The 26,075-nt window shown below is 58.6% G+C and overlaps 8 protein-coding genes across 8 annotated transcripts; 2 read left to right on the top strand and 6 right to left on the bottom strand.

The window, feature by feature from the left end:
* Positions 1–508: 508 nt before the first annotated feature.
* Positions 509–3,235, bottom strand: BKCO1_3300073 (c2h2 zinc finger protein; the record flags this gene model as incomplete). The annotated part of the gene is made up of 2 exons (XM_020274574.1): positions 509–2,800; positions 2,849–3,235. The coding sequence occupies 2 exons, from the start codon at positions 3,233–3,235 to the stop codon at positions 509–511; spliced, it is 2,679 nt and encodes an 892-aa protein (XP_020129395.1).
* A 1,210-nt stretch (positions 3,236–4,445) lies between these two features.
* Positions 4,446–5,762, bottom strand: BKCO1_3300072 (l-galactose dehydrogenase (l-); the record flags this gene model as incomplete). Its single annotated transcript, XM_020274573.1, has 1 exon — positions 4,446–5,762. The coding sequence occupies one exon, from the start codon at positions 5,760–5,762 to the stop codon at positions 4,446–4,448; it is 1,317 nt and encodes a 438-aa protein (XP_020129394.1).
* Positions 5,763–7,223: 1,461 nt separating this feature from the next.
* Positions 7,224–9,364, bottom strand: BKCO1_3300071 (autophagy related lipase atg15; the record flags this gene model as incomplete). Its single annotated transcript, XM_020274572.1, has 2 exons — positions 7,224–9,098; positions 9,158–9,364. The coding sequence occupies 2 exons, from the start codon at positions 9,362–9,364 to the stop codon at positions 7,224–7,226; spliced, it is 2,082 nt and encodes a 693-aa protein (XP_020129393.1).
* A 378-nt stretch (positions 9,365–9,742) lies between these two features.
* BKCO1_3300070 (vps9 domain protein) lies at positions 9,743–12,058 on the top strand (the record flags this gene model as incomplete). Its single annotated transcript, XM_020274571.1, has 3 exons — positions 9,743–10,041; positions 10,090–10,423; positions 10,514–12,058. 3 exons carry the CDS (start codon positions 9,743–9,745, stop codon positions 12,056–12,058), a joined length of 2,178 nt encoding a protein of 725 aa, XP_020129392.1.
* A 5,826-nt stretch (positions 12,059–17,884) lies between these two features.
* Positions 17,885–19,664, bottom strand: BKCO1_3300069 (cutinase; the record flags this gene model as incomplete). Its single annotated transcript, XM_020274569.1, has 4 exons — positions 17,885–17,905; positions 17,967–19,388; positions 19,438–19,587; positions 19,650–19,664. 4 exons carry the CDS (start codon positions 19,662–19,664, stop codon positions 17,885–17,887), a joined length of 1,608 nt encoding a protein of 535 aa, XP_020129334.1.
* Positions 19,665–20,771: 1,107 nt separating this feature from the next.
* Positions 20,772–21,613, bottom strand: BKCO1_3300068 (superoxide dismutase copper chaperone; the record flags this gene model as incomplete). Its single annotated transcript, XM_020274568.1, has 3 exons — positions 20,772–21,412; positions 21,465–21,537; positions 21,596–21,613. 3 exons carry the CDS (start codon positions 21,611–21,613, stop codon positions 20,772–20,774), a joined length of 732 nt encoding a protein of 243 aa, XP_020129335.1.
* Positions 21,614–22,864: 1,251 nt separating this feature from the next.
* BKCO1_3300067 (mitochondrial 54s ribosomal protein 23) lies at positions 22,865–23,604 on the top strand (the record flags this gene model as incomplete). Its single annotated transcript, XM_020274567.1, has 3 exons — positions 22,865–22,885; positions 22,999–23,359; positions 23,489–23,604. The coding sequence occupies 3 exons, from the start codon at positions 22,865–22,867 to the stop codon at positions 23,602–23,604; spliced, it is 498 nt and encodes a 165-aa protein (XP_020129330.1).
* Positions 23,605–23,980: 376 nt separating this feature from the next.
* BKCO1_3300066 (uricase) lies at positions 23,981–25,001 on the bottom strand (the record flags this gene model as incomplete). Its single annotated transcript, XM_020274566.1, has 3 exons — positions 23,981–24,105; positions 24,164–24,810; positions 24,868–25,001. 3 exons carry the CDS (start codon positions 24,999–25,001, stop codon positions 23,981–23,983), a joined length of 906 nt encoding a protein of 301 aa, XP_020129331.1.
* Positions 25,002–26,075: the final 1,074 nt, after the last annotated feature.

Genomic DNA, 26,075 nt, shown 5'->3' with positions numbered 1-26,075 from the left:
GCAGCGCCTAAAACTGAAAGGGGGAGGAAGGGGGGAGGGGAGAGGGGGTGAAGGAGCAGCATCAAGCCCCCTCCGCCCCCGTAGATGACGACGACGATGCTATGCAAGCACGCACGCACGTACAAACCACGTGATTGGAAGCCCCCCCTCCCCCCCGGAGACAATAATCGATGAAAAAAGCCAGGCCTGCGTTCCGCCCGTCTTGTCTCTCCGCAAGTATATATATATATATACCTTTACGCCATGAATGTCGAGTGTGGAGTGGAGTGGAGAGAAGCGAAGAAAGAAGAAAAAGAGGAAAAAGGAAAGAGTAAAAAAAAACAATTGATGCATACCCCCCTTCGCGTCTGGGTCTGAATGTTGCAAAAAAAAAAACTCCCATTTGCATTGATGGATGGATGGATGAATCGAAGAGAGGAAAAAAAAAGAAGAATAATTCCATCTTTGTTCCTTCCCTTCCCCCCATGCTTATACTGCTGACCTTTCTCTCAAACCAAAAAAGAGTCAATCAATGAGAATCAGTCTCATGCCGCTGCCTCTGATGTTCATGCTCTTGTTGCCGCTCGTCAATCTGCACGTCCCCGACACTCTTCTGATCCAACTCGTTGTCGCCAAAATCCGGCATCGGCAACCACGGAGCCTTCCCGTCAGGCGGCGGGCTGGCAGGCGTGATGAAGACGGGCGGTGGCGCGCTGCTGCTGGAGCTCTCGCCCGAATCTCCGCGACTGCGAGTCACGTTGCCGTCTGCTGCAGCTGCCGGGGACAACGTGGGGATGGTCGATGCGGCAGCTCCGTCCCCCGCTCTCATCGCTTCGTGACTGGACTTCTCGTTGTTGGGGGACGGAGTGGAGGGGCCGATGTCTTCGAGGTGCTCGGTCTGAGACTTTTCCCGCTCGTCCTCGTTGCCGATGACGGCCGCTAAGCTCCTGAAGTTGAACATGGGCTCGGTACCGGCGCCGCCGCCGGGAGGCGTGTCGGATCCAACATGAGGATCGGACGCGGAAGCCCCGCCTCCGAGGCTCAAGCCACTGTTGTTAGGGGATGGCTCAAAGGAAGATCCAGAGTTCACGTCCTGACCGTTTTGGCGCAGCGAGTCTGCTTCTTCCGATTCGGCGAGCGAGGACGCTGATGAGGACGCATTGGAGAGCTGTCGGAGTGCCATGCGATGAGATGTCTGCCCGGTGAGGTCGAGGGGGGAAGCGGGACCAACCGAGTCTGAGGGCTTCTGAATGCGTGCTCTGCTCTCCTCAAGGTGCTTCTGCGGATCTGCGCGCGCCGACGAGGAGGCTCCGGTGTTGAGCGTCGACGTGGGCTCGCACATGGGGTTGAATCCGGCTCCGGAACGGTCGATCGATTTCCCTTTCGAATCGCCCTGTGCAGAAGGGCCAGGCTGAGGAGCATCCTCCGGGACATCGACGGGGAAGAAACCAGTCTTGCGGCCGTACTTCTGAGCCTTCTTCTCCTCCTTGGCCTTCTTCTTCTCTTCCTTTTTGGCCTTCTTATCCGCCTCCTTCTCCTCCTTCCGTTTCCGTTCCTCTTCCGCAGCAAGACTGAGCCTGATCGCCTCCATCATCATGAGTTCCTCGAGATCCTCCATGCGACTTCTCCGCGAGCCATGCCGTCCCGAAGAATCCTGCTGCTGGCTTTCCGATCCGCGCTCTCTGCCTGCCGAACCTAGAAGCTGAGTCAGAGGGTCGCTGGATCCATTTCGTGGCGTTCCTGTGCCGCTACTGTTTGGGCTGTCGTTGCTCAAGAGATTTCTTCTCCTCCTACCTAGAGTGAATCCTCTGCTGTCCGACGAGTTGTTGCCAATGACGTATGCGGCATTGTGTAGGGCGGTCGCAGCGGCAGATCTCCGCAGCGCGTGCGCTCGTGCGTCTGCGAGTTTCTTGGCCCAATCCGGACGCACCATATCCGTCGTGATGACCTGCGGTGAGTTTGCTGATAGCGATTTGCCCCGCTTCCTTCCACCTCCACCCTCTGTCGACGTAGGAGCTGCAAGAGAGGATGCCGAAGACATGGCCGAAGGCTGAATGGTCTGGCCCTGGTACGCAAGGCCTTTCCTGAACGGGGGCGCTTCATATGTAACACCAAATTCTGGCTGCTTGCAGAAGGGACACGCGGCAGGTTCGGATACCAACATGCAGTCGTCTTGAGGCTCGGTCGAAGGGGGCGGGGCGTTCGGGTCGTTTGGATCGTGGTGCTCGGGCGGATGGGGATCGGGCCGCTTGATCTGGACGAAGCATTCGGAGCAGATGGGCTGGTCGCAACACCTAGTCATGTTCAGGTAGGGAGGATAGTAAAGAAAGCAGATGGGGCACTCGGAGGCGTCTTTGTACAGGAATGCTTCGAGTCGTTGGCCGTTCACGTAAGGGTCCTTGGGCAGCATGACCTCTTGGGGCGTCATATCAGTTTGCGAGTTATTCTTCGAGGACGTTGTCAAGGCCGCGAGAGTCTTGGCGCGGCCGCGGAAGAAGGGAGATGATGAGGATGTGTTACCGAGAGGCGAAGTGGCCGAAGGAAGCGAAAAGGCACTCTGGCCGGGGGAAAGACGGCCGGAGGCATCCGAGGTGCTGGAGGGCGTTCTGCCGGTGATGGGCACCATCAGGCCGTTGAGGCTCTGCTCGGATGACTTTGGGTTCTTCGAATCGGCGGTCCGCGCGGGCTCCAAATCGGCAGGGAGAGGCTCGTCCGGGGCGGGCAGCGGGCGGTCATTGACGATGCACACCAGCTGAGCCTCGGTCCATGTGTCTTCGTGGTCATTGAGGCCCTTCCAGAACGGAGCCACACGGCGTTCAATCTGGGATGATCAGCTCCACTGCGGCATTGAAGCAAGAGAACGGCATACCATCAGCTGGCGGACTGTTGATTTGCTAAAATCCTCGGGGCCGGTGTAGGTGCCCAGAGTGACCAGGTATCCTCCATCAACACCCTCCTCGCGCACGCTCCGCTCGCGCTCCTGCTCCCTCAGTATCCGCTCCTTCTCCCGCTTCCGGGCCTCACGCTCGGCTCTGGTCTCGCGCCTGGTGAACTCGGGAGGGTCTCTGTCGGAGCTGGTGTTGATGCCGAGGAAGGAGAGGTCGGGGCGGCTGCTGCGGCCGCTGCGCGACGAGTACATGCGGTCGCCGGATTGGTTCTGGGCGCCTTGCTGCGAGCCGTGCGAGTGGCCATCGTGCGACCTCGAGTGGCCCAGCGACGTGCCGGGGCGCCCCTCTCTGCTGGAGTTGTTGCCCATTGCTGCGAGGACGGGCGGGTTGGGCGTCGGCCTGGCGTCAGGAGTCCGAGCAGAGGTTTTGGTGCAGGGCTCGGCTGGCTCGCGCAAGCAGGCGTCGCTCTGTATCTGGCGTGTGTCACCTGGACGGTCAAAGCAAGACAGCGCCTTACCCGCGGCGCATCCTGGAGCGGAAGCTTATCGCAGGGCTGGGTGCGGTGTGGCCCGGCGGTCGCGTGGACAGGCGACGGGCGGTTGCGATTTGCAGACGGCGGATGGCGTAACGGGGGGTTTTGGCTGGGTTAAGGAAGGCGAGAGGTGGGTTGTGGTAAGCCAGCGGGAGGGCTTGGGCGTTAGCTGTTTGGGCTGAGGCGGGCGGTGCGCTGTCGACGGGCGAGCTACGATGCAAGGATGATGCTCTGGCCAACGTGGGCCGACGGCGGGGGCTCGTCAGGCAGCGTGGCAAGGCTTGTTGTTTGAGGGCGACTGCTGCGCTCGCTGGCAGAGGCTGGTGTTCCGGTGGCGCGGGAGGGCCGGCTGCATGTGCTCCTCTTCGCTGCTCTGGCCATGGCTGCTCGCTCAACGCACGCGGGGGCACAGCCAGAGAGCCCAGAGAGCCCAGAGAGCCCTGTCCACCGCGGCATGACGCACGCTCCGAACAAACACCTGCAATCTCACCGCGACCGACCTGCTCTCCGATCCCGCACACTCCAGCTGCCCACCTGCCCTCCCCCGCCGCGCGCTGCGCTCTGAGCGCACTGCTCGCACTGCTCGCACTGCTCGAGACCGCTGCAGCTGTGCTGGCCTCCCGCCCTGCACGGGCGGATCTCCGCCCAAAAGGCTGTGCTGCCTCTGTGCCTCTCTCTCAATTGCGTCACTGCCGCTCTCCCCAGCCTTTATTCCCGCCGTGCCACTGATTCAGCCTGCCTCCTATTCGATGGCCTGGGACGTCTAACTCTGCATGCAGCACAGTTGCAACAATACGACTCTCTTCACCGGTGCTTTCCACGCATCCTTCGGCCTTTCTTCCTTGATTTCTTAGCCTTCTACACTCGCCCACGTACATGCGTCTCTCTCGTGACAAAGCGACGATCAGATACCCAAACAATGGCGTCGTACAGGCATGCATCATGCTGCCGAAGCGCTAATTGACCCACGCCGCCGGAGTGATATTTCCCTTCCAAAAGCAAAAAAAACGCCCTGTCGTGAACAAGCTCATCGACCACCCCAATCGTCACCTCAACGGCAGCTCTGTGGCCGCCGCCGCCGCCGCCTCGGGCTCGGGACTGGCCGCGGGCGTGAGCCAGGGCGCCTCCGCCTCGGCCTCCTTGCCCGTGAGCGTCTTCTGCTTGCCGACCTCGCCCTCCTCGGCCTGCCTCCTCTTGGCCCGCATGTTGACGAAGCCGTCGCCGGGGCTGTCCCACGCGTAGTCGACCCAGTCGGCCAGGCACTCCTGCACGCCCTCGGCCAGCATCTGCACCGCGCGCTTGCGGTTCAGGCTCCACTCGTGCGCCCTCTTCCACCGCCCCGCACGGTCCGCGACGCTCTGCCCGTCCTCGAGCCCGTCGAGGATGCTGCGCCACACCATCATCGTCTTGTCCAGCTCCGCCGGCTGGCTGACCCCCATGACGCTCACGCCCAGCTTCTGCCCGCCGACCTCCTCGATCCGCTCCCGCTTCCACGGCACGCCGCTCGCCGGGTCGCCGCGCGAGCCCACCTCCGCCCCGGCGTGCAGCCACGTCTCGAGCGCGAAGCGGATGGCGATGACCTCGAGCCGTTCGCCGTGCATGTCGCACAGGTCCGACGCGTCGCGGACGGCGGCGCGCAGCTCGGCGCAGGCGGGATGGAAGTCGCCCATGCTGCCGACGGGCACGCCCTCGCGGCGCAGCAGGCCCATGCCGAGCGGGCTGGCGTTGGGGACGACGTCGACGCCGGCGGCGCGCAGGCGGCGCACGCCGGCGGTGGCGAGCGTCGTGTTCTGGAGGGTGAAGTTGGCGTAGCTCATGACGGCGTCGAGCGGCTCGCCCGTGTCGCGCAGCACGCGCTCCGCCAGCCGGCACAGCGTCGCGACGGGGTAGCCCGAGATGCCGACGTGGCGGACGGTGCTGGCGGGCGCGTCGCGCAGCCGCCGCAGCTCGCGCACCGCCGCCACCACCTCGTCGTCCGACACGAACTCGACGTCGTGGCAGTAGACGACGTCGAGGTACGGCGTCTGCAGCCGGCGCAGGCTGCGCGCCACCGACGCCCGCACCCACTCCGGGCTGTAGTCGAACTCGTCGGACGCGACGCGGCCGACCTTTGTGAGGAGGAAGTATTCCTCGCGCGGGAAGTTTTGGCGCACGAAGGGCGTCGAGAGGGCGGCGCCGAGCAGCGACTCCGAGGGCCCGTAGTAGGGCGACGTGTCGAAGGCGCGGATGCCCTTCTCGAGCGCGGAGCGCACCAGGCCGGTGGTGTCGAGCGCGTAGGGGTCCTTGTTGTACTGGTGGTTGAAGGTGGCGGTTCCGAACAGCAGCGGCGGCAGGACGGACGAGAGGGGCGTTTTGGGCGCCATTGAGAGAGGGGTGGCCTTGCGGGCGGGGTGGGATGCGGAAGCGGAAGCGGGATGCTCTCGTCGGAGAAGTGGGCGCGTCGGACAGAAGAAGGGCTGGTGGGCTTATTCGCGGCTGAGGTGGTTGATTTTTAAGCGGAGCGGAGCGCGGTGGATATCTGCGCGCGATGGTGTGCGAGGGAGCAACGACGGGCGTCGTATCTCCCACATTGTGCTCATTTTGGGTATGACTATGCCGTCGGGCGCAAATTTGGGCCGGGGACAGCCGCGCGCTCTTGCAACGGAGGGCTCGCGAAGACAGGAAGGGACTCGCGGTACGACAGGGCTGGGGCATTCGGTGGAGGAGTTTCCACGCCCCCCGGCTCCAATGCTAGGTCTCGATAGGCGCGGACGATGCACTATTCAGTTGACGTGATCTGGGAGCGAACTGGGTGCTGCCCTGATTGGCTGCGCCTTCCTGGAGCGCAAACACGTGCCCCCGTTCTCGGCCTCGGGCTTTTGCGGACTTCCATGGATCCTCAGCAGTCACGAAACAAAAAACCCGCCGGCCGCACGACTTCTCCCGTAAACGACATGTCCAGCACGTCATTGTGTCATGGATAGATCTTATCTGATGCATCTGCAGCCTGCCACGCCTCTTTCCGTCTCACCGCTCACACCTCAAAAAAACAATTATTCATCATCACTCAACTCCCAACGACGCGAGCCGGAGAGACGGCACGCTACGTTGCTGGCTGCCGCGTCAATCCGGCGGGCCTCGTGTTCCACACCAGATGCAACCGGTTTGGTACCGCCTATCCATGGGTCCTGTGGAGATCTGGCCAAGACCTCGTCGACACTGCTAGATTGTCCCTTGAGTCATAACGTTTCGTAGTCAATATCTTTCTTTGATATGCTCGTCCGACGGGTGAGGAGACTGAAACTACAAATGTGGCTACATTTCCAATGCTCTGTACCGGTCTCGAATTTTTCGTGTTTCCTCGGGCTTGGATGTGTATTTGGACGGATACTAGAAGCATACGATCAATGACTTGGACACATCCCACTAAGCGCCTAACCGTCACTATCTCCTGGGAAGCTCCAGGGGTGTTTGCTCACCTTCCGCTTTTAGCCAGGGAGTTCCTTATTGCTATTAATCGAGCCATTAAGTTGCATGCAGCATCGCACCACACAGCCAGGACATGAACTAAAGGACATGTCATACATACGCACTCTAATCAAAAATCTGTGTTCATATAAACTCGATCTCAATAAAAGATCACATCAAAACTATGTATATATGGACGTTGAATACTCAATCTACGCCCATCATCCGTTTCCCTCCTTGCGGTATCATGAAGAAAAAGAAAAAAAAACAAATACCAAAGACGCCTGCCTTAAACAAAACGCCATGCGCAGTGCTGCTGAATTTCTAAGCGAATGAAATCCATGACTTGTCTCGTTCATGGTAGTTCCGACGTGCCATCACAGTTCATCCTCCTCTTCCTTCCACTCCTTGCAGCGTCCAAGCAAGTCCCTGTGAGCGCACTTGTGGTGCGGTGTTGGGGAGGGAGCCGGCGTGTCGGTGGGCGAAGGATCGACGCAAATAAGGCCGAACCAGTTCTTGGAAGTGCAGCTCGAAGTCGTGGAGGCTGCGGTACTCGAAGGAACAGAGCTCAGGGATGGCTTGGGTGTCGCAGAGGTTGCCGGTGTGGTGGTTGTGGTTGTGGTTGTGGGATCGTTGCAACCCAGCCAACCAGGCGTGGCGCAGGTCGAGGTTGACGTCGAAGCGGATGTGGTCGTGGAAGTGGTCGTACTTGTAGGGTCGTTGCAGCCGAACCAACCAGGAGTCTCGCATGTGGTGGTCGAAGTCGTCTCCGAGGTCGAAGTTGAGGTCGAAGTCGTGGTCGAAGTAATAGTCGTAGTGGGAACGGGGAAGACGGTCCTGGAGGTTGTGATGACAATATGAGTCGTCTTGTCGTTGCAACCGAACCATCCAGGCGTGTCGCAAGTTGTGGACGTAATGATGCTCGTGGATGTGGTCACAGGACCAGATGTAGTGCTCTCATCCAGGCATCCCCACCAGCCGGGAGTCTTGCACGTCTCGGTCCTCGACTGGGTGGTCGTCGCTGTGCTGCTCATAGAGCTCGTAGTGGTGTCGGAGCCATTGCTCTCGTAGAATTTCCAGTTGTAACAGTCGGTGCAACTGATGTCCGGGGTGCACGGAGGGACCTCGTCATACTTTTCGAGAACGTCGTGAATGACCTCCTGGATCCGGTGCGTTCCGGCTCCTACGCGCCAGCCGAGATCTCCGACGGTATCGTAGGTACACACCGAGCCAGAGTGGCAGACGCTTTGCATAGCATAGCCAGCAATGGTGCAAACGGAAGTTGCTGTGTTGCACAAGCCCATGTACATGGGATCTGCTGTGTGGCCAAAATGGTATATGCCAGAGCCTGTTCTGTCTTGATGTCTGCCAAGGTGGTAGTCCGGCGGAGTGGGCAGTCCCAGCCGGGAAGCCGCCATGGCCTCACCTGGCGCCTCGTAGGTAATGACGGGAAGGCCGTAAGACAGGCCAAGCAGACTGCCCGTGGCGCCTCCAAGGGAATGCCCGGAAATCCAGACGTCAGCGTCGGGGTACAGAGCGGTGACATTATGGTAGAGATCCTGAACGGCATAGAAGTAACGGTTCTTGCCCTTCTCCTTGATGCTCTCCACCAAGCAGGTCGAGTTGCAGCTGTAGGTGGAGGTCATGCAGTCACAGACCTGCAGCCACATGTAGGAACCACCTTGGCCACAGCAACAGCCAAAGAAGAGGTTGTCGTTCACCTTGTCGTTGGTGGTCGTTTCGGAACCATCGAAGACGGCTGGCGAGGTGCCCTTGAGGCCGATTACAACAGTGGAATTCTCGGTGTCGGCGAAGATGTGGCCACGGAGACCGTCTGACTCCCAACCAAAATCCTCTGTGTAGTTGAAGCCTCCCCTTACATCGGACCAATCGGGCTTGGTGGGATCGGTGACGTAGGCGTTTGCTGCCATCCTCGCGAAGGTGAGCACGCTCTCTTTGTCCGTCACGTTGGGACCAGCGATCTCATCGACGGTCCAGGCGTCGGCGGTGAAGACGACATCGCGTCCGGTCAGACGCTTGGTGTCGAGGATGTGGTTGATGGCCTCGGGGGTCCGGTCGGCGAGGCGCTCGATGTTGAGGGCCTGCGAGCGGGCGCGGAGGGGCGGGGCGGGCTCCCTGTGCGTGGGGTCGTCCGCGGAAGTGACCCACAAGGGAGCGTCGGGGTGGATGTCCAAGCGGCGGTGCAGGCCGGGGTACTTGTGGGTTCCATGGTGGAAGATGTGCTTCAGCGTCTGTTGCGACAGCGGTATCAGCATCTCCAGCGATCGGCTTTCGGGCCGAGCGTACTCACGAAGTCCATATCCCTTGCCAGCTGCTGCCTGGGCGCATCCGGGGTGGGAGCGCCCGGAGGGAGCACTGGCAGGATGCCAGAGCCATCGCCATGGCCGGGGGCGAGCTCGGCTTGCACGGGGTGGAGGGCGGCGACGGAGAGCAGGGTGGTGACGAGGGCGGCGGCAGCTCTGCCGGCAGAGCTGCGGAAGCGGTACCTGGTGGTCATGGTGGCAACGGCTGCTAGAGAAAGGCGGCAGGCATGACAGAGCGGGGGCAAGCTGGAGAGGAGGCGGCAGCAGGAGCTGAGGCGCGGATATGGGAGGGCGAGGGGATAATTGCCAGGAGGCGTGAGGAGTGAGAGGGAGCTGGAGCGTTGGGCGGATGCTGGGGTGTGGTGTTCGTGCGCAACCGCGTCATAAGACCAGCTCCGGACCCTCGCCCCTTATCTTATCGGCCGCCGCCCTGGCTTCTGCCTGAGCTCCGCGGGCACCGAAGTGTCTCGTGCGTGTGCCAGAGCTTCTCTTGTCTATCAATAGCAACCCGCAATTACATCTCCGCGACATGCGTCCGCACCACTCTGCTCCCTGACTGCACCACCGAAACCATGGCCCAGGAAGACGACCGTCCCCGCGTCATCCACGCCTCCAAGAGCTTCAGTCGCTTCGACTCGGCCCCGCAGGGCCCCCGCCATCGCAGCCGCGCGAGCACCGTGGGAGCTACCATTCCCGAGATTCTGCATCCCACCGCCTTTGCCCACCAGGACAGCGACCAGAGCGAGACCGGCGACGTCTTCGCCACCCGCTCCGAGGACGGCGATGCCCACGACGACGACCGTGACGGCGACGTCGCCCTCCCGCAGTCGTTCGACGACCTGCCCATCGAGATCAGGAGCCTGGCCGAGAGGTATGCGCCGCCACCGTCTGCTGCCCTCCAAGTGCTGACCAGCCCAAGGTTCCTCGAGTCGCTCTCCGCTCGCGTGCACCCCAGTCCCATTGACATAGACTCTCTGGCAAACCTGTTCCAAGAGTTCTACGTCCGCGCTGGCTCCCAGATAGACACCCACATTGCCGCTCTCTCGACAAGACTGTCCCGCCAGGGCTCTACCACATCGCTCGCTTCGCGTACATCCACAGCCTCGCGCAATGCTCGGAAAACGTCCGACTCGGGCCAGGAGCAGCAGATGCTCACCGTCTCGGAGATTTCAGACCGCAAGAAGGCACGGAGATTGCTAGAGCTCAAGAGAACCGCTCTGGAAGAGGCCGTCGAGAGGGCTGTCTGTGAGAAGGTGAGATCGTGGTCGTTCTGTACCCTCTCTGCCCGCCCCCTTTTCCTTCGTATTTCCCGCCAAGCGGAAGTTAACCAGGGTCCACTACAGATATACCCCCGGATATGGCGCCACCGGAGTACCGACGACGCTGAACGCGACGAGAAACTCCGCTCACGCACAGCCGCTCTCTCACTTGTCGGTATCGGCCTGAAGGAACTCCTCGGACATGGTGAGGAGATTACACCCGAGATGCGGAAGTCCATGGAGGACAAGAAAGAGGAAATCCCCGAAATGCTTGCCGCAGCGCGTGAAAGCATCCAAAGGATGAACGACGAGAGATTCCCGCAAGGAAAGCTGCAGCACCTGACTGCGGCTCACAAAAACATCGTCGAGGCCTTGTCGCACATTTTCCCGAGCTCATCCTCGGCCGATGAGATTCTGCCGACACTGATTTACACGCTGATTACCAGTCCACCGGACAGCATTTGCGTCATCAGCAACTTGTTCTTTATCCAGAGGTTCCGGACCGCGAGCAAAATTGACGGCGAAGCTGCGTACTGTCTGGTGAACTTGGAAGCCTCCATTGCCTTCCTTGAAAACGTGGATCTCTCAACACTTCGGGCGGATGAGCTTCCGGGTGGCCCCAACAAGTCTGTCAGACCCATCACACCTGGTGATGCTCCTCCGCCCATGGATCTTGGCATTACCCCCGCCCAATCGGGTCTCGCTCCGGGCGGTGAAGACGGGAAAGGAGAGGCTCCGTCACCAATGGACAAGTCTCAGCGACGCTTGAGCAATTTGATCCAGCAACAAACCAACAGGATTGAAGCAGCCAGCGATGCAGCACGGCAGGCCGTGTTAGACAGCGCAGACCAGGCGTTCGAGTCGATTAATCAGACGCTTGATAATAGCCTCAAGTTCTTGTTCGGCCGTCTGAAAGAGCAGCAAACCGGAGGCAAGAACGAGGTGGTCCAGCCGAAGACTCTCGAAGACGTTCGCAAGCTTGTCAGCACTCCGCCGCCGATGGACGACAATGCCAGCGGGAGCAGTTCTATCAACGAAGAGGCAACAGAATCGACCCGGGACAGCAAGGTGACTGATCTCTTTGGTGGCCGTCGCCCTCTCCGAGAGCGTAGCGTCGACAGTGCCAAGAGTGGCGCAAGCAGCAGACGCGTGGCGTTCACCCCTGCTGACAAGGGTACTGACCCTCTTACGAGCCCTCCGCCACAAGCATCAACACCAACCAGTGCCGGTGCTTCCGCCGTGGAGTCGATGCGGAATCTGGGCAGCACCCTCAACCCGCTGCGTGGATTCGGTGGCATGAACATGCTTCCAAAGTTCGGCAGGGCGAACACCTCGCCCGTCCCAGCTCCCACGACACCGACCCTTCCGGCTGAGAAGGCCAAGCCAGAGCCAGCCCGACCTGCGCCGACATCTTCACCTTCTCCCGGGCCCGAGACTGACTCGAAGGCTGATCCGAAGGCCGCCGTCGCCCTTAAACGGCTTGACGAGTTGAGCAAGACGGCGCCTCCGGTCAAGAAGTTTATCGATGCCAAGAACGCCCAGGACTTGAAGATCGGAGACATTGATGAGTTGTTGAAAGACTACCAAAGGCTTGCAGGTGCCCTCAGGACCGCACTGAAGCCCCAGTGAGTGTTGTAGTACAAACCGAACTCGGTCGTCGTCCCGTTGGAGCGCTGTAGGCTCTTGTATTTCATAGTTTGTATCCAAAGAAAAATTGCTGCATCTGACATCAAAGCTAAGAAGAGGAGGCGTACGCATTCCATGTCATTTTTTTTACTGGCATAGGCCGAGCATTCCTTTCATCTTTTCTTCGGGAGTTTCCAACACAAACACACACACATCGCTGGATTTGTAGAACGGTTGGTGCCGGCGGAGTCAAGATGGGTATCTTTTCTGGGTTTCTTTTGTGAGGGCGCAAGCATGTATAGGGGTTTCTTGTAGGTTTTCTGTCCGTCTGTATAACACTATCTTTGTCCGATGGGGCTGCTACCTTGCTGTTACAGTGTCGTGCAATTCCGTCCGCCGAAACTACCTATTGATCAAAGACCTGAATGACTTATTTTCTGTAGTCATATGGAGGCTTTGACGGACGTTGTCTTTCAAGCAAGGCTAGTCTGTGTCGATCACATGGACGTGTCTGTCCGACGATAAGGGATATAAGGGTCGTCGCCACTCATGGCACATCCACCATTGTCCGAAGCTCTAAGAAGCGCTTAATGGTCCTCATGTGGTACAGGACACCGGCCTGATCGGCAGAAGGAACCTCTATCGTTATTGGCCGGCCAACTATGATACCAAGGGGAATCCGGCCAAAAACATCGATCCTCAGGGCGCTAGTCACTCGCGTCCTCCTTCTCCCCTCCACTCAGCTTTCCGCAAGTCTCGTGCCGAGCCACTCCCGCACCACCAACCCCTATAGCAGCTATCCAGCATCATTTGCTGTTCGGCACATCAGCGTCATCAAAAAATGATGCGCCGACTCAAAACACCATAGAGATGTCTTTCCTTTTCCACCAGGCGAGCCGAGCCGAGCGCGAACCTGAGTTGGGGTTCGGACAATTACAACAGCCACGGGCCCGCGCAAAGTGCCACGTGCCTTGAAGATTTTCCGTTACATCCCCCCGGAGTGAGGCATTGTAATGTTCGTACTCAGCCAATACTCTTGACGGAACCTCAAGAGGAGCATGAGCGAGTAAGCAAGCAGGCCAGAAGCAGGGTGGGGAGCTATTTATGCGATGGTCGATTTCAGAGCGGGAGCCGGGGGGTCGGTGTCGGCGGCACGTGTCCAGCGCTGGGGGCACACGGGTTCCTGCGCTGCAGAAAGGATCTACTCAGCTGCGCGTTGCTAGAATGGTTGTTGGGGGGAGTGAGATTTAAGAGCTTTGACGGTGGGGGTCGGTCGGGCTGCTTCAGAGAGTGGAGGGGGCCGCTGGTTTGCAGCTCTTCACAGAAGAAACAGTAGACCGGGCTGAAAAATGGAGACACTTGTCTTTTTTCTTTTTGGCATGCATTTCTAGTTTCTTGGGTGGTGGCAGAAAATGCTTTGTTGGAGCTTACGGTGTCACAAGGGATAAATGGTGAACAGCATCATGGACATGTCATGCTGAACAGACTCATGTCAGGATGAGTTTGTTGCCGATCTTTGTCGTACTCATCGATCTACTCGGAGGACTCGAGCTTTGCGGTTTTTTACGGAGGTGGCAACACGCCAGTCATCTTGGTTGCTGAACCGGTTCCACTGTCAAGCGCCCTCCTTCGCGCAACTCCTGAGGTCTCCTCCACGTTGAACAGGGCTAAGCAGAGCTTTAAGTTAGGGGTTCTCGTCCTCTTAAAGGTAATTTATCCGTCAGTAATCCGTAGATTCTTCACTCAGTGAAGGTCATGACCGTAAAGCTTTGGTGAAGTTTAATACTCGCAACCTGTTTCAGACCAATTTGCTAGAAGAGTCATTCCGGGCGGGACACAGTCGCTTGTCATGACACATCCTTCGATTGAGAGTATAGAGATCAGCGATACAGGAAGACAAGTGTGATGGTAGTGGGTATCGTGAAAGTCCACTGGGGTCTGTTGGTTCGTGGCCCGTGCGGCACTTGAGCGGCTGACCAGCCTTTCCACGACCATTGACCGCCTTCTTCTTTTCTGTTTATTTCAGAAGACGTCGAAATACTTACATACCATCGTCAAGCACTTCGGAACCTGGTCGTCATTGTTCTCTATAGCCATACACATTCTGCCCTACTGCGAGCGATGGCATCCCTGACTAGTTCGGAACTTTTTCTTTGCGCTCTTCTCGCTAGCACGCCCCTAGATGGTCAGCTTCTCGCATGTCCGTCAGGACCCATTCTCCGCGTACTGGGGTTGATGAAGTTCATGAGCACAGTCCATTGATGATCGGCTGCATTGATGAAAGATGTATATCCTCAACGTACTATAGCCTTCATAAATGTGATGAAATCGAGGTTGAATGATTAATAACCCCAGTAGCAGAAGTAAGACATACGATGCGGTACGCCATGTACTTGCCCCAGGAGAGGAGAACACAACATGAAGTATGGTGGTTGGCGGCAAGGATTTTTGCAAAACTCTTACGGGCGGTACTCTTTTAAGCCGCGCATCTCAACAGCAGGTGGTCACGGCCCCAAATCTCCGACAACCTCTACAGAGGGCACGCGACAGCAAGGTTCACCCGTCCACACCCGCCGCTTGGCCTCCAAGCGCATCCCCGTGCGTGCTACAAAACGATCCAACGTCTCAGAGTACTTTAAGATCTCAAGCATCAATCTTTGCTTCTACATCACTTTGCAATCACCGTGAGATCGCACTGATCGACCTAATCATACATCACACTGTTGTTCGCCTTTGTGCTCTTCGATCTATAAAAGTACCAACGGCGTCCAGGTGCGCCGAGTGGCCATCCCATACCCCATCAAGACGCCGACGATAAGTGACAGTGAATGATGCTGCCTCTCTCCCCTACCAAGGACACCGTGATTACCGTACTCTGACCAAAGTGACGACGCCCTCATCACTGACGCTTCATGCCACGCCGCATCATCATCATCATCATTGATCATTGACCGCATCCATACGACGAGCATCAAACCTTTGCGGCCGGCCTTGATGTTCTGAACCGTCAGAGACAAGAAAGAAAGCGAAGCAAACAGTGAGCGGCTACGTTGTCCAGATCCTCCTCAACAGTGTTCGAGTCCCGGTTGTCGGTGAAGATACAGCATTGTGTTCATTTGGCCCATCCTAGTTCATCCGTGAGGCCTTTTTAAACTTCACAGCTCTGGGCCTTTCCGGAGCGTCCTGTGATCAATCGCATGAGCACGGGCGCGCCGGGAGCGGTGAACACAGGGTCTCGTGAGCATGGTTTCGGACAAGAGGACAAAATAATGGCTATGAGGTTGCTTCCATCACGATGTTCGACCGGCGCGAAAACAAGACTACAGTTCTGATAAGTGCACGGGGTCAAAACTCGGAGGCGTGGATAGCGATGAACTTCTCTTTCCTCCAAGTACGGCATCGGCTCGCTTGAATTCGCAACAAGACCGAAATGGTTGAAACTCTCGTGCGGATGCTTTTTGTCCAAACTTACGTCGTGTATTCGTGTCCACATGGGTGCGTCAACTGCCCGTTCCTCTTCGCCATATCACTACGCGAACCAACCCGGTACCAGAGAAGCATTTCCCACCAACTTAAAGTGTCAAGAAAACTACCACAACCCATCCTCCCGCTGCTACCGAGCCCACACAAAAAGTACCCCAACCCCACCTACACGGTCTTTCCCTGATTGAACAAGAGTCAGTCTGCCAACCATCCCCGGACTGCCACGCATGGCGGCATGACGCATACGATCCCAAGCCGACAAAGCAAGGAAGGCGCCTACGCACGCATTGAACCTCTTCCCCGTGAAATGCAAATGCCCGCACATGGACCAATCCCAGATGCAGCAAGTACAGCCGCGTAGTAGGTAGGTAGTCATGCAGTGTCTCAGCTCCCCGCAACCAGAGTTGCACGTCCGGTTTGACAACATGAGCAACGGCACTCCCAAAACGAATCGGGAGAAATCGGAAAGGGGGGGAGGAGGAGGAGGAGCGCGGTGTGCAAGTCAGCCAGCCAGCACACGTCAGTCACCAACCACGCTCATTGCTTTCGACTAACTCTGCGGGGACGAAACTCGGGCCGGGGGACAGGACGCTGACGACAGCTCGCCTCGTCTCCCCCCCTTTCGAACATGAGACGCGATCGAAGCGATAGCTGCGCAGAAAGATGTGCAACTGATGACTCACGAGAAAATGCGACAGATTTACGTGGAGAAGGAGATCTGCATAAGAGCAAGTTATGTAAGAGGAGAGCAGAGAGACAACGACTTTTTTCTTTTAGCGAACAAAAAAAGAGAGAACAGACAACAGCCGCAATAAGATCCACGCATTAACGCCAAGGGGAGGGGGCGGAAAGAAGCAGACGCGATACCAACGCAACAACCCCCCCGGCCTGGGTCTGGGTCTGGTCTGGTCCCAGTGATCTGACACTCACGCAATGATCTGCATATTTCCCATGCTGATGCTGATGTTGATGCTGCTGCCGGGACCCGAGCCCCGTGCTGCTCAAACCGCCTCCAGACAGTCCCTGTGTCAGATCCCCCTCGAGCCAAGAACCACAGCAGAAAAACAATAATCCCGAAAACACAAAGCACAACGTACGCAAAAGCAAGAAAGCAGAACGCATTTCAACAGCAACAAGCAGCGGTAATTCACACGACAAAAACAAGCGCGCAGTATACAGTAGGAAATAATCCACAACACTCACACACAATTACAGCCCGCAAGCTCTCTCTCTCATCCCCCATCACCTCCCGTTTGCAGGAAGTCTCTCCGCATGCAGGGTTCGGCACTTACAATTACAGTGCCATGCACACAATATACAGAGATACGCAAAGCACAAGATGATACACGAGCGCAAACGGCGGCGGGCCAGCCCAGCCGCCAAGCGCTTCTGCAGAAAAGCAAAACAGGGGCAGAAACGATAGCAGACGCAGAAAAAGGATACGCATAGAACGACGAAAAGGACAGGTTCCCCAACATGCACGGACGAAGACAACGACATGTACGCATAAAATAAAAAGAGGGTATAGAAAACACAAGACACAACAAGCAAGCTTTTATGTGCGTGAGCACTGGGTTAGTCTAGAAAAACAAACAGCAGAAAAAGGGTGACTTTGTACAGCGATAGGTTCTTCACCCTTTTTCGATGGCCAAAAATTCAAAACGTCAAAACGATCGAGAGAACATTAGGTGGACGTAAAAGACAGCAAGAAAGAGATCGTCAAACCGTGTAAAAATCCAGTGGTATCATCGTTTCGGGTATCGTGCGCGGTGGGTATGTACATCCGTGGGTATCCGTGGGGCCGGATAGGTTGGTGGATCAATAACGAGCGGTCGTGAATGGTGACAGGAAGGAGAGCCAAAACATGGAAAGCTACAACCGAAACTGTTTCGTCAACCAATCGATGCCCCGTTTTCTTCTCGTCCTCGTATTCGGGGACTTCTGCATGCTTACCTGTCGCAGGATGCCCGGAAAGTTTCGACATTGGTGAAACCAATGTGCCGCAATTATGGGCATATTACGGGGTAGGTAGTGAGATATTACTGCACCCGCAGATGTACGCGGCGGGGCCTCTATCGCGCGAGCGCTCTCTCTTGCCTTTTCGAATCGAATGTACGTGTCTCAAGTGTTTGGATAGGATTATCTTGAAGAACGAAATAACCCGCTGAACCTAGACCGTCGCCGAACATGCCCCTTTTCATGCTCGCTGAGTATCATCAATAAAAGAGATCCGCACCGTAAGGAAAAAGACTTCTTGAGATTCGAGATAAGACAAAGGAAAGGAATTTGAGGAGATTCGAAGTGTATACGCCATGAGATCGTGAAAGACGTTAAAAAATCGAGCACCTACACAACTTGCACCCAGATCTGTAGCAGAGAGTTAGCCGGTGTTCTTGGCTCCAGAGTTCAGCTCGACGTCTAGACTCACCTCCATCTTTCCCATTTCCGCCTGTTCCCTCTTCGCCTCCTGTTTGCACGTCATGATCGCCATGTCCAGATCGTCTTGGTCGCTCATGGTAATGTAGTCCTGCTCGTCCTTGATCTTGATCTTGAAGTTCGCCCTCAACCCGAACTTGTCTCTGATCTGAGCCACAAATTGATCGAAGCGAGCGTAGGGGTCGAGGAACACATAGCGCGTATCATCCGCGTGCACCTTGACTCGAATCGTGCGGAGACCAACGCTGCGCCTCTGAGATTGTCCGCGAGCGCGGCTGGTCGTCGACGGGCGTCTCGTGCTGCGAGCACGCGCGGGCACCATCTCGAACTCGCCAGAATCGACGTCAGACTGATCAAAAGCGTCCTCCTCTTCCTCTTCGATGTACATGGGTCTTTGCTGCGGCGGGCGACGTGTCGATTTCGAGCGTCCGGCGTAGCTAGGGCGCTCAGCCCGGCCATACATGTCGTACACATCGTCGGGGTAAGCGCTCGCGGGGTCGTCCTCGTCCGAGAGGATACGGGGACGCATGCTGGGACCGGGATTCCTCGTACTCCTCGATGAGGTAGAAAGCTCACGTGTCGGTCTCGGGCGCTCGGACATGGATCTTTGGGGCATCGGGCGAGGCTGCTGGCTCTTCGGGGACTGGTCAAACGCAGCCCGTCCAAGCTCCAAGGGTGCGGGTTTCCGGCCTTCGCCGCGAACGGACTGGGACCGAGCAGTGTATCCATTGGGGGAGGCCTTCGTCTCCTCCGGGGGAGGCGTGGGAGGGAACATGTTGCGGTTGATGGGCGGCTCCGACTGCTGTCTCGATCGACTACTCAATCCTGGCTTCACAAGGTTTGTTGCAGCGTAAGAGACCTTATCATCCGGTCTGTCGTCCTTGGAATTCAGGCCAGCAGCAGACTCCTGGTTGATCCTCTTAATCTCAGCACCAGCGAAGCCAGTGAAGGCATTGGACCGGTCAGAGGCAGCGACGAGACGGGCCTTTCCGAGGTAGTCCTTGGCCTTCAAGTTCTTCACCTTCGCTTCGTTCGGGCGGTATACAATGCCGACAGGAATCGAGAAGACGGTGTAGCCCTCGGCCTCCTCCCGGATAGCTTCGTCGATGACGTCGTGGTCGGGAACCACCTTTTCCTTGGCGGCGAACGACAGGTCCTGCAAGCCTGCATCCTGTTGTTGGAGGTAGATGTAGCACAGACCACGGTTGAAAAGCACCTCGCACGAGTACAGCTTGAACTTCAGGCCCAACTGCTCGTAGTCGATGTTGTTGTTGCCGCGCAGGTAGAGAAGCGTGTCGTTGAAATTGGCCAATGCTTCCTCAAAGTCGCCCATCAGGAAGTTGGAGACGCCTTGCTGGAAGTATGCGACGGCGAGGTACTGATCCAGGCGCACAGCGCGCTGGTAGCATTCGACCTGACAGAGGTTAGCCGGCGGCCAGTCACGGAGCAGTCGCAGTACTCACGGCTCTCTCGTGCTCGCCCAGTGTGGCGTGGATGACGCCCATGTTGAAGAGGATCTTGGAGGTGTCGGAGATGGCATCGAAGAACTTGAGGGCTTCGTCGAATTCGTTATTGTCGTAAGCGGCCAGCGCTCCTACCCACGTTTCGATCTCCTGCGGCGAACAGTCAGCATTTACGGGCAAAGACCAGAGGCAGAGCAGCAGGCGCGGCGTACCTGCTTGAGAGACATGTCGGGCGATCAGCCGGTATTGTTGGAACAGTCAATGCCGGAGGGAGTGAGGAGGTGGAGGGCGCTTCGCAAGCACCGAGCGGCGGGAACGATGCAAGGGTTCGTGGGTCGGGGGCGAGGAGCGGCGTCGCGATTAAAAAAGGTACGGGGGAAGCGCCGGCATGCAGGTGCTCGCAGAGCGGGTATAAGCTGCCAATGAGGAGTAGCCGCCTGGGCTGCGGGCTGGGATGGCGATTATGTAGATATGGCTGGGAATTACGAGCGGCGGCGTCGTCTGGCGGCGGGAGGCTTGGTGAGGCGCGTGTGACGAGGGCTGTGGAGCGTGACGGGCGAGCGGCGGATGCAGAAGAGATTATGAACACACAGTGAACAGCAACAAGGCGGTGGAGGAAAGAGCGTGCGGCTAGCGGCCTCGAGGAAAAGAGCGGACTGCGCAACAGGCACCTGGCCGGCGCGTCGTTCTTGTCGAGGCCTTCTTGAACTGCCATAGGCTCGCTATAGCCCACGCTCCACTATCGACAGGGCCTGTCGCAGCATGGCGTTCCACGACCGAGGCCGTGTCAGGCTGCCGACAGCGCATGATTGGCTCTCGACGCGCCTCGGCGGGCGCGTCCGCCGCATCCACGGCGCGTAGCATCACGACAAGTCACAGTGCTGCCGCCCTGCACCCTCCCGCGCAGCCCGCGCAGCCCGCCGCCTCACACGCTTCTCGGATGACAATGGTCTTGGACGGCCTTGGTCCGCCGTGGCAGCGGTGCGGCTGCGCAGCGCCGTGCGCCGCCCGCCTCCGACGTCGCGCCCCGACGCCTGCTCGCCTGCTCGCCCGCTGCGTCCCCAACTGCCTCAGCACTGTGTCAAAGATCGCCGCCTCCGCCTCCCACCCTCAAAGCACGTGCCGCCCCTCCACAGCCCGCCGCGAGATCACGAAATCAAACCCGCTGGTGCATGAAGCCTGCTCTCACGTTCCCACTGCCATTTGCTGCGTCAGGGCCGGTTCATGCCCCCGCCGTCCAGAGCCGCCCACTCCGGCAAGCCTACACGACTACTTGGGCAATCCCCGCCTGAGCCTAGCCCGTTCGAGCCGGCTCTGCACAAGCACTCCGCGGTTTAGAGCATGCCGCGATCCACCTGTTCCTTGCGCTCCTCCCAAACCGTCTTGCCCGAGCATGAGCACACCGTCTTGTCGTTGTCCCACACGCCCGCGCTCCGTGCAATGACGCCCACCAGCGTGTCGGCGTCGTTCTTGTCGAACCCGCCCTCCTGCTGCCGGGCCACGACGATGCTGCGCCCTATCAGCTCCCACACCTCGACCGGCCGGTCCAGGAAGACGCTGCCCACGCCCCCCTTGTTGACCTGCACCGTGCCAAACACTCCCCGTGCCGGCTTGCCCTCCGCCGAAGCCTTGGCCGCCTCCCAGATGCCGCCCGTCGACTCCGGCCCTTCCGATATGTCGCCGCACTCGCGCACTGTCGCATGATACGTTCCGGCCGACAGCCCGCGGATGCTCAGGTCGACGATGGTGAGATTGGAGGCCACTTGGACCATGCGCACGAGGCCTCGCACTTTGTTTTCGACCGTCGCGCTGTGGCTCTCGAGGATGCAGACGGCCGCGCTGTTGGACGCGCCGCTGCCTCGCAGGATGGCGTCGCGGCCCGTGTCCTGGATGGCCGCGACGATGGACGACGGCGAGGCGGTGCCTTCGATCGAGACCAGCTGGTTCTGCAGGTCGCCCTCGACCTTGCTCACGCCTGCAATTGCACGTTAGCCCGAGGCGCGCAGCGTGCATTGTTCGGTGCTGACCTTGAAGCTTGTACAGGGAGGTCGAGACATCCTTAATGCACGCCTCGCAGCTAAGAGGGACCGCAAATGTAGTCTGTCGTGTAGCCGTTAGCGGCGACCACTGTAATGCCGACGCTTGGTCTAGGGCTAACCTGGAACGGGGGTATCATGTTGGCGAGGATAGGGTCGGAAAACAGGGCGCGCGGGCGTGTGTAGAGAAAGCGTGAAGAAACGGCATCTTCGAGAACATGTATGAAGGTCTCGCGATTGCGGAGCGGACCCTCGGTCCATTCGATTGTTAATCAACGCCCTCCGCCAGTGCCCCGCAGCGCCGCCGAACACCAACACCGCACACCAGCCCAGCCACTCACACTGCGCTCCCAGCTTCACCCTGTTCCAGCACTCTTTCTGGCATGGATCCTCCATTCCATCACCTTTCCAATGACGTCATGCGACGCTTTAGATCGATCCATGTGTACCTAGATGCTGAGCTCTCTGACCAGCGGTTGACACAGCTCAACTTGCCTTCTTGTCGCGATTGATCCACCTCCTCTAGTCCGCCTGCCCCCGAAATCCATATTTCGGTGTCGCATCTGTTGCTCACTCCTGCCAGAGTTGTTAGCTCTGTCTCCGCCTTTGCACCCGAGTCTCACTCCATGTTGTGATCTTTCCTTGCGTTGTTGATGACACATTTCGATTGACCCGATGTGGAAGTCCAGCTAGAATGGTTAGACAAGCCCTTATATTCTCGTTTGACCCTCTGCAGGCGTGACTGAACCTGCTTCGTGGTTTAACGGAGAATCTAAAAGCGTCAGCACTCGCGTGGATCCCGATGCCCAAAGCTTAGAATCATGCAAAATACAATGATTGCTCTTACAATCCTCGTCTAAACCTCCATACCGAGGGTTACGGCGCAGATCCGCTTTGCAGTATGTATGATCATCCTATACAGTACCCTGGGAGATTTTATGAACGAGCATCAAAACGACTGCCCAATGAGGAAGATGAGAATAAGTTCGCTGTCGGTCGGTTCGACTTCCCAAGTTATCGCGACGACGCAGATGTCAATCTCTTACAATGCCATAAGACCGGTATGGAAGTTGCTTTGCACGAGAAGCAATTCCATAGATATCCACTCATGATTGTCCCGTAAAGCTCTCGTGCAGATAGAAGATGCATCGAACTGCCCAATGCGGAAGCCCTCGCACGTGAGGTCGGCAGGTGCCGAAAAAAGTCTTGGCGCGATTTCATCCCGTCGAACCGCAACACCACAGCTCTGGAGAGAGGGACCGGCCGGCATCGCGCGCACCTCCGCAACACCACTTCCACTCCCTCTCCCTCCTTGGCCGGGCCACCAATTCGATCTCCCCTTCCCACTCAGCTCCAATCACGGTCGTCTGACCGCCCGCGAAAAGCCCAGCATGTCGCAAACCGTCGGCAAGGTACCGCATCACCAACCACCCACCCTCCCAACCGCCACGCCCACCACCACCTCTCCCTCTCCCCCCCTCCAGAAAAATATCCCACTGACACCCCCCACCTCCCCCCAAAACAGACCCGCCTCGCCTACTCCCGCGCCTGGCACCACATCGACGCCTCGTCCGACCCACGCCCCCTCGGGCGTCTCGCCTCCTCCATCGCACTGGCCCTAATGGGCAAGCACAAGCCCATCTTCGACCCGTCGACCGACTGCGGCGACTACGTCGTGGCGACGGGGTGCGCGCAGCTGCACACGACCGGGCAGAAGATGCAGCGCAAGAAGTACTACCGGCACAACACGCGGCCGGGGTCGCTGCAGGAGATCACGATGGAGCGGCTGATGCGCAAGTGGGGCGGGGGGGAGGTGTTGCTCAGGGCGGTGAGCGGCATGTTGCCGAAGAATCGGTTGAGGAAGGTGAGGTTGGCGAGGTTGAAGGGTGAGTGTTTTGGTGTTTTTCTTTTCTTTTTTCTTTTTCTTTTGAAGGGGGGAGGGAGGGAGAGGATGGGGTTGTCCTGGTGGGAACCCTTTTCTGGCGGGTTTCGTTGCTGACGTGTTGTGTGAATAGTGTTCGAGGGCGCGGCGCATCCGTACAAGAAGAATATCTTGAAACTTGCGGGCCAGGAGGCTTCCTCGATACGCGAGCTGCCGGAGGTGAAGAAGGCGTTCGAGCAGTCGAGATAAGGAAGGGTGTAGTAGAATTGGCGTTCAGGTTGCATGTCAAAAGGATTCAGGAAGCGGTATTTCTCTGTATGACCGGTGGTTTCGAGGGCGGGTCGAGGGACTGTACAAATACTGTCGGCATTGAATGTGCCATTGGACTAATCCAAGTGCATATGACTCTCCATGGACATGCAGGAGCTGATACTGAGTTGGCGACTACCCGCATGACATGAACGATGAAATCCCGAACTATGCTAGCATGGTTCACAAATCACGAGGCCGCCAGGACAAGCTTTTCAGATGGGACTTAATTCGAATGTCTCTACATGCAGAACCAGAAACGCCGGTCTCGCTTTATGATATCGTGGAAATGACAACGCCGCAGCACAGCAAACATTTACAGCTTCGCCTTGGAACCCTTGCGACCAACGGTGCACTGGATGAGACCATTGGGGTCGCTCTGAGGAGCGAAAACCTCGGCGTCCTTGCCGGTGTTCTTCAGACCCTTGAACCAGCTCAGATCTGCGACGATAGTATCAGCATGTGGAACTTCCCTCTCAACTGAGCGCAATGGACATACCAATCTCAAAGTAGTGCTTGTTCGGCAGCGAGTAGCTGACGGTCTCGACCAGCGGGGCGGCGGCCAGGATCTGGTCGCACATCTTGTACATGGTGTTCTGGACGCTGGCGCTGCTGTCCTTTGCGAAGGTGTCGAGGGTGATGGTCTTGGCCGCGGCGAAGGCGTCGTCGAACTTGGAGGCCTTGGAGCGCACGTCGTCGACGCCGGCGAAGGGCTTCCACTCCCACTCGGCCTTGACCTCGGTGCTCAGGATGCGGTCCCACGTCTCGCCCAGGCGCGTGTATTCGTCGCGGTGGAAGCCGTGGAAGGCGGAGCCGGTGCTCTTCAGCACCAGGAGCTTGTCGATGCCGCTCTTGATGGCGATGCCCTTGGCTTCGCGGACGACGGCCTCGACGGTGCGGATGTCGTCGCCGTCGCGGACGAACGAGTGCGGGTGCGGCTTGCCCTCGACCGTCATGCGCGTCCACTTGTGGGTGATGATCTTGACGTGGGCGGCGTGGATGTGCGAGTACTTGGTGATGAAGTGGGTGCCGACGATGGAGGCGAACAGCTCGGGGGGAGTGACGGGGTTCTGCTTGGCCAGCACGTAGACGGTCTGCTTCTGGGTGTCGGTGGCCACGACGACGGAGTTGTCCGCTTCGGTATACCTGCGGGGATGGGGCTGTCAGCAGCTGGTGGTTTCCGGGGCGCTGAGGCGTACGCACGAGGTCTCGATGTCGCCCTCGAGGAGCACGCGGACGGTCTGCTCGACGACGGACTGGGTGCCATCGCCGTGCTTGTGGACCTTGTAGAGGCGGACGTTGTCCTTGCCGTAGCGGGCGTAGTTGAGTTGAGACATTGCTGCAGGGATCCGAAGAGGGAAATAAGCTGGCGAATCGGCGGGAAAGCGAGCAGCGAGACTGGCTGAGCTGGAGCTGGTTGCAGACAAAGGCGGAGCTGTGCTGGGAACAAGCTACCGGCGGGATGGGGGAGCAAGAAGCTTATATCGCACCCTTATCGGGGAGCTCAGTCCGGCGGACTTCGCCATACGCCTGCGCTGGCCGGCCGCAATCTACATGTCCCCGCGGTCTATGCAGCGGAGAGGCCAATGAGGGCCCACTTGTCGTGGAGGAGCTGGACGCGGCTCACGCCATACCGTGTCGGAGGCCGCCGCACTCAGCTTCGGAGCAGACCCCCTACGCCTCTGAACCCGTCCGCAAACACCAACCACTACGCACCCCGCTTCGGGGCAGTGATATGCCGTGTGCGCCCAAGCAATTTGGGCTACGTAACCCAGGCCGCCTCCGACGATGCCGGCTGCTCGTGCTGCAGCCAGCGGCGCCCTGCGCGGACGGGCCGCTGCCATTGCTGCTGCTGCTGCACCGCGGCCAGCGGCCAGCCGCTAACAGGGCGCCGCATCTACCGGCAGGGCCCGGCAGCTGTGAGGGCAGCGCGCGAGACGGGAGGCAGTCGTCCTGGCCTTGGGCGGCGCAATGACGAAATTGGAGCACCTCTCGCTCAACCCATGCGCTGGTCCCTAGGCCGGCGTGATTGGCGCCGCCCGCCAGCGCGCGCCGACGTGCACACGTACGTAGTAGAATTCCTGGCCAAACGCGCGCCAGACGCGCAGAGCCGTGTTGTCTGGCCAAGGAGGATTGTGAAATTCCGTCGCCGCAGCCTGAGAGGCCCAAGCACGTCGTCCCCCGCATCAGCCTTCAGCCCTGGCCGTGCTGGCCGCTCGCTCTTGCTGCCCACACCTTGCCCACACCCCGGTACATCCACCCTACCTCACCTCAACTCCAGCCCGCTCCTCTGCCCGCAGACGCCGCCCTCGACCGCCCACCCCCCCACCGCCCAAACCCGCTCGCTCTCACCGCTGCCCGCCCCAGGCACCCTCGCACCCACGCCGCCCGACCCGCCGCCCGACCTCCGC

This window comes from Diplodia corticola (genome assembly GCF_001883845.1).
Source record: "Diplodia corticola strain CBS 112549 chromosome Unknown scaffold33, whole genome shotgun sequence".
NCBI classification, from domain to species: Eukaryota; Fungi; Ascomycota; class Dothideomycetes; order Botryosphaeriales; family Botryosphaeriaceae; genus Diplodia; species Diplodia corticola.
This window is presented reverse-complemented; position numbering and strand designations above follow the sequence as displayed.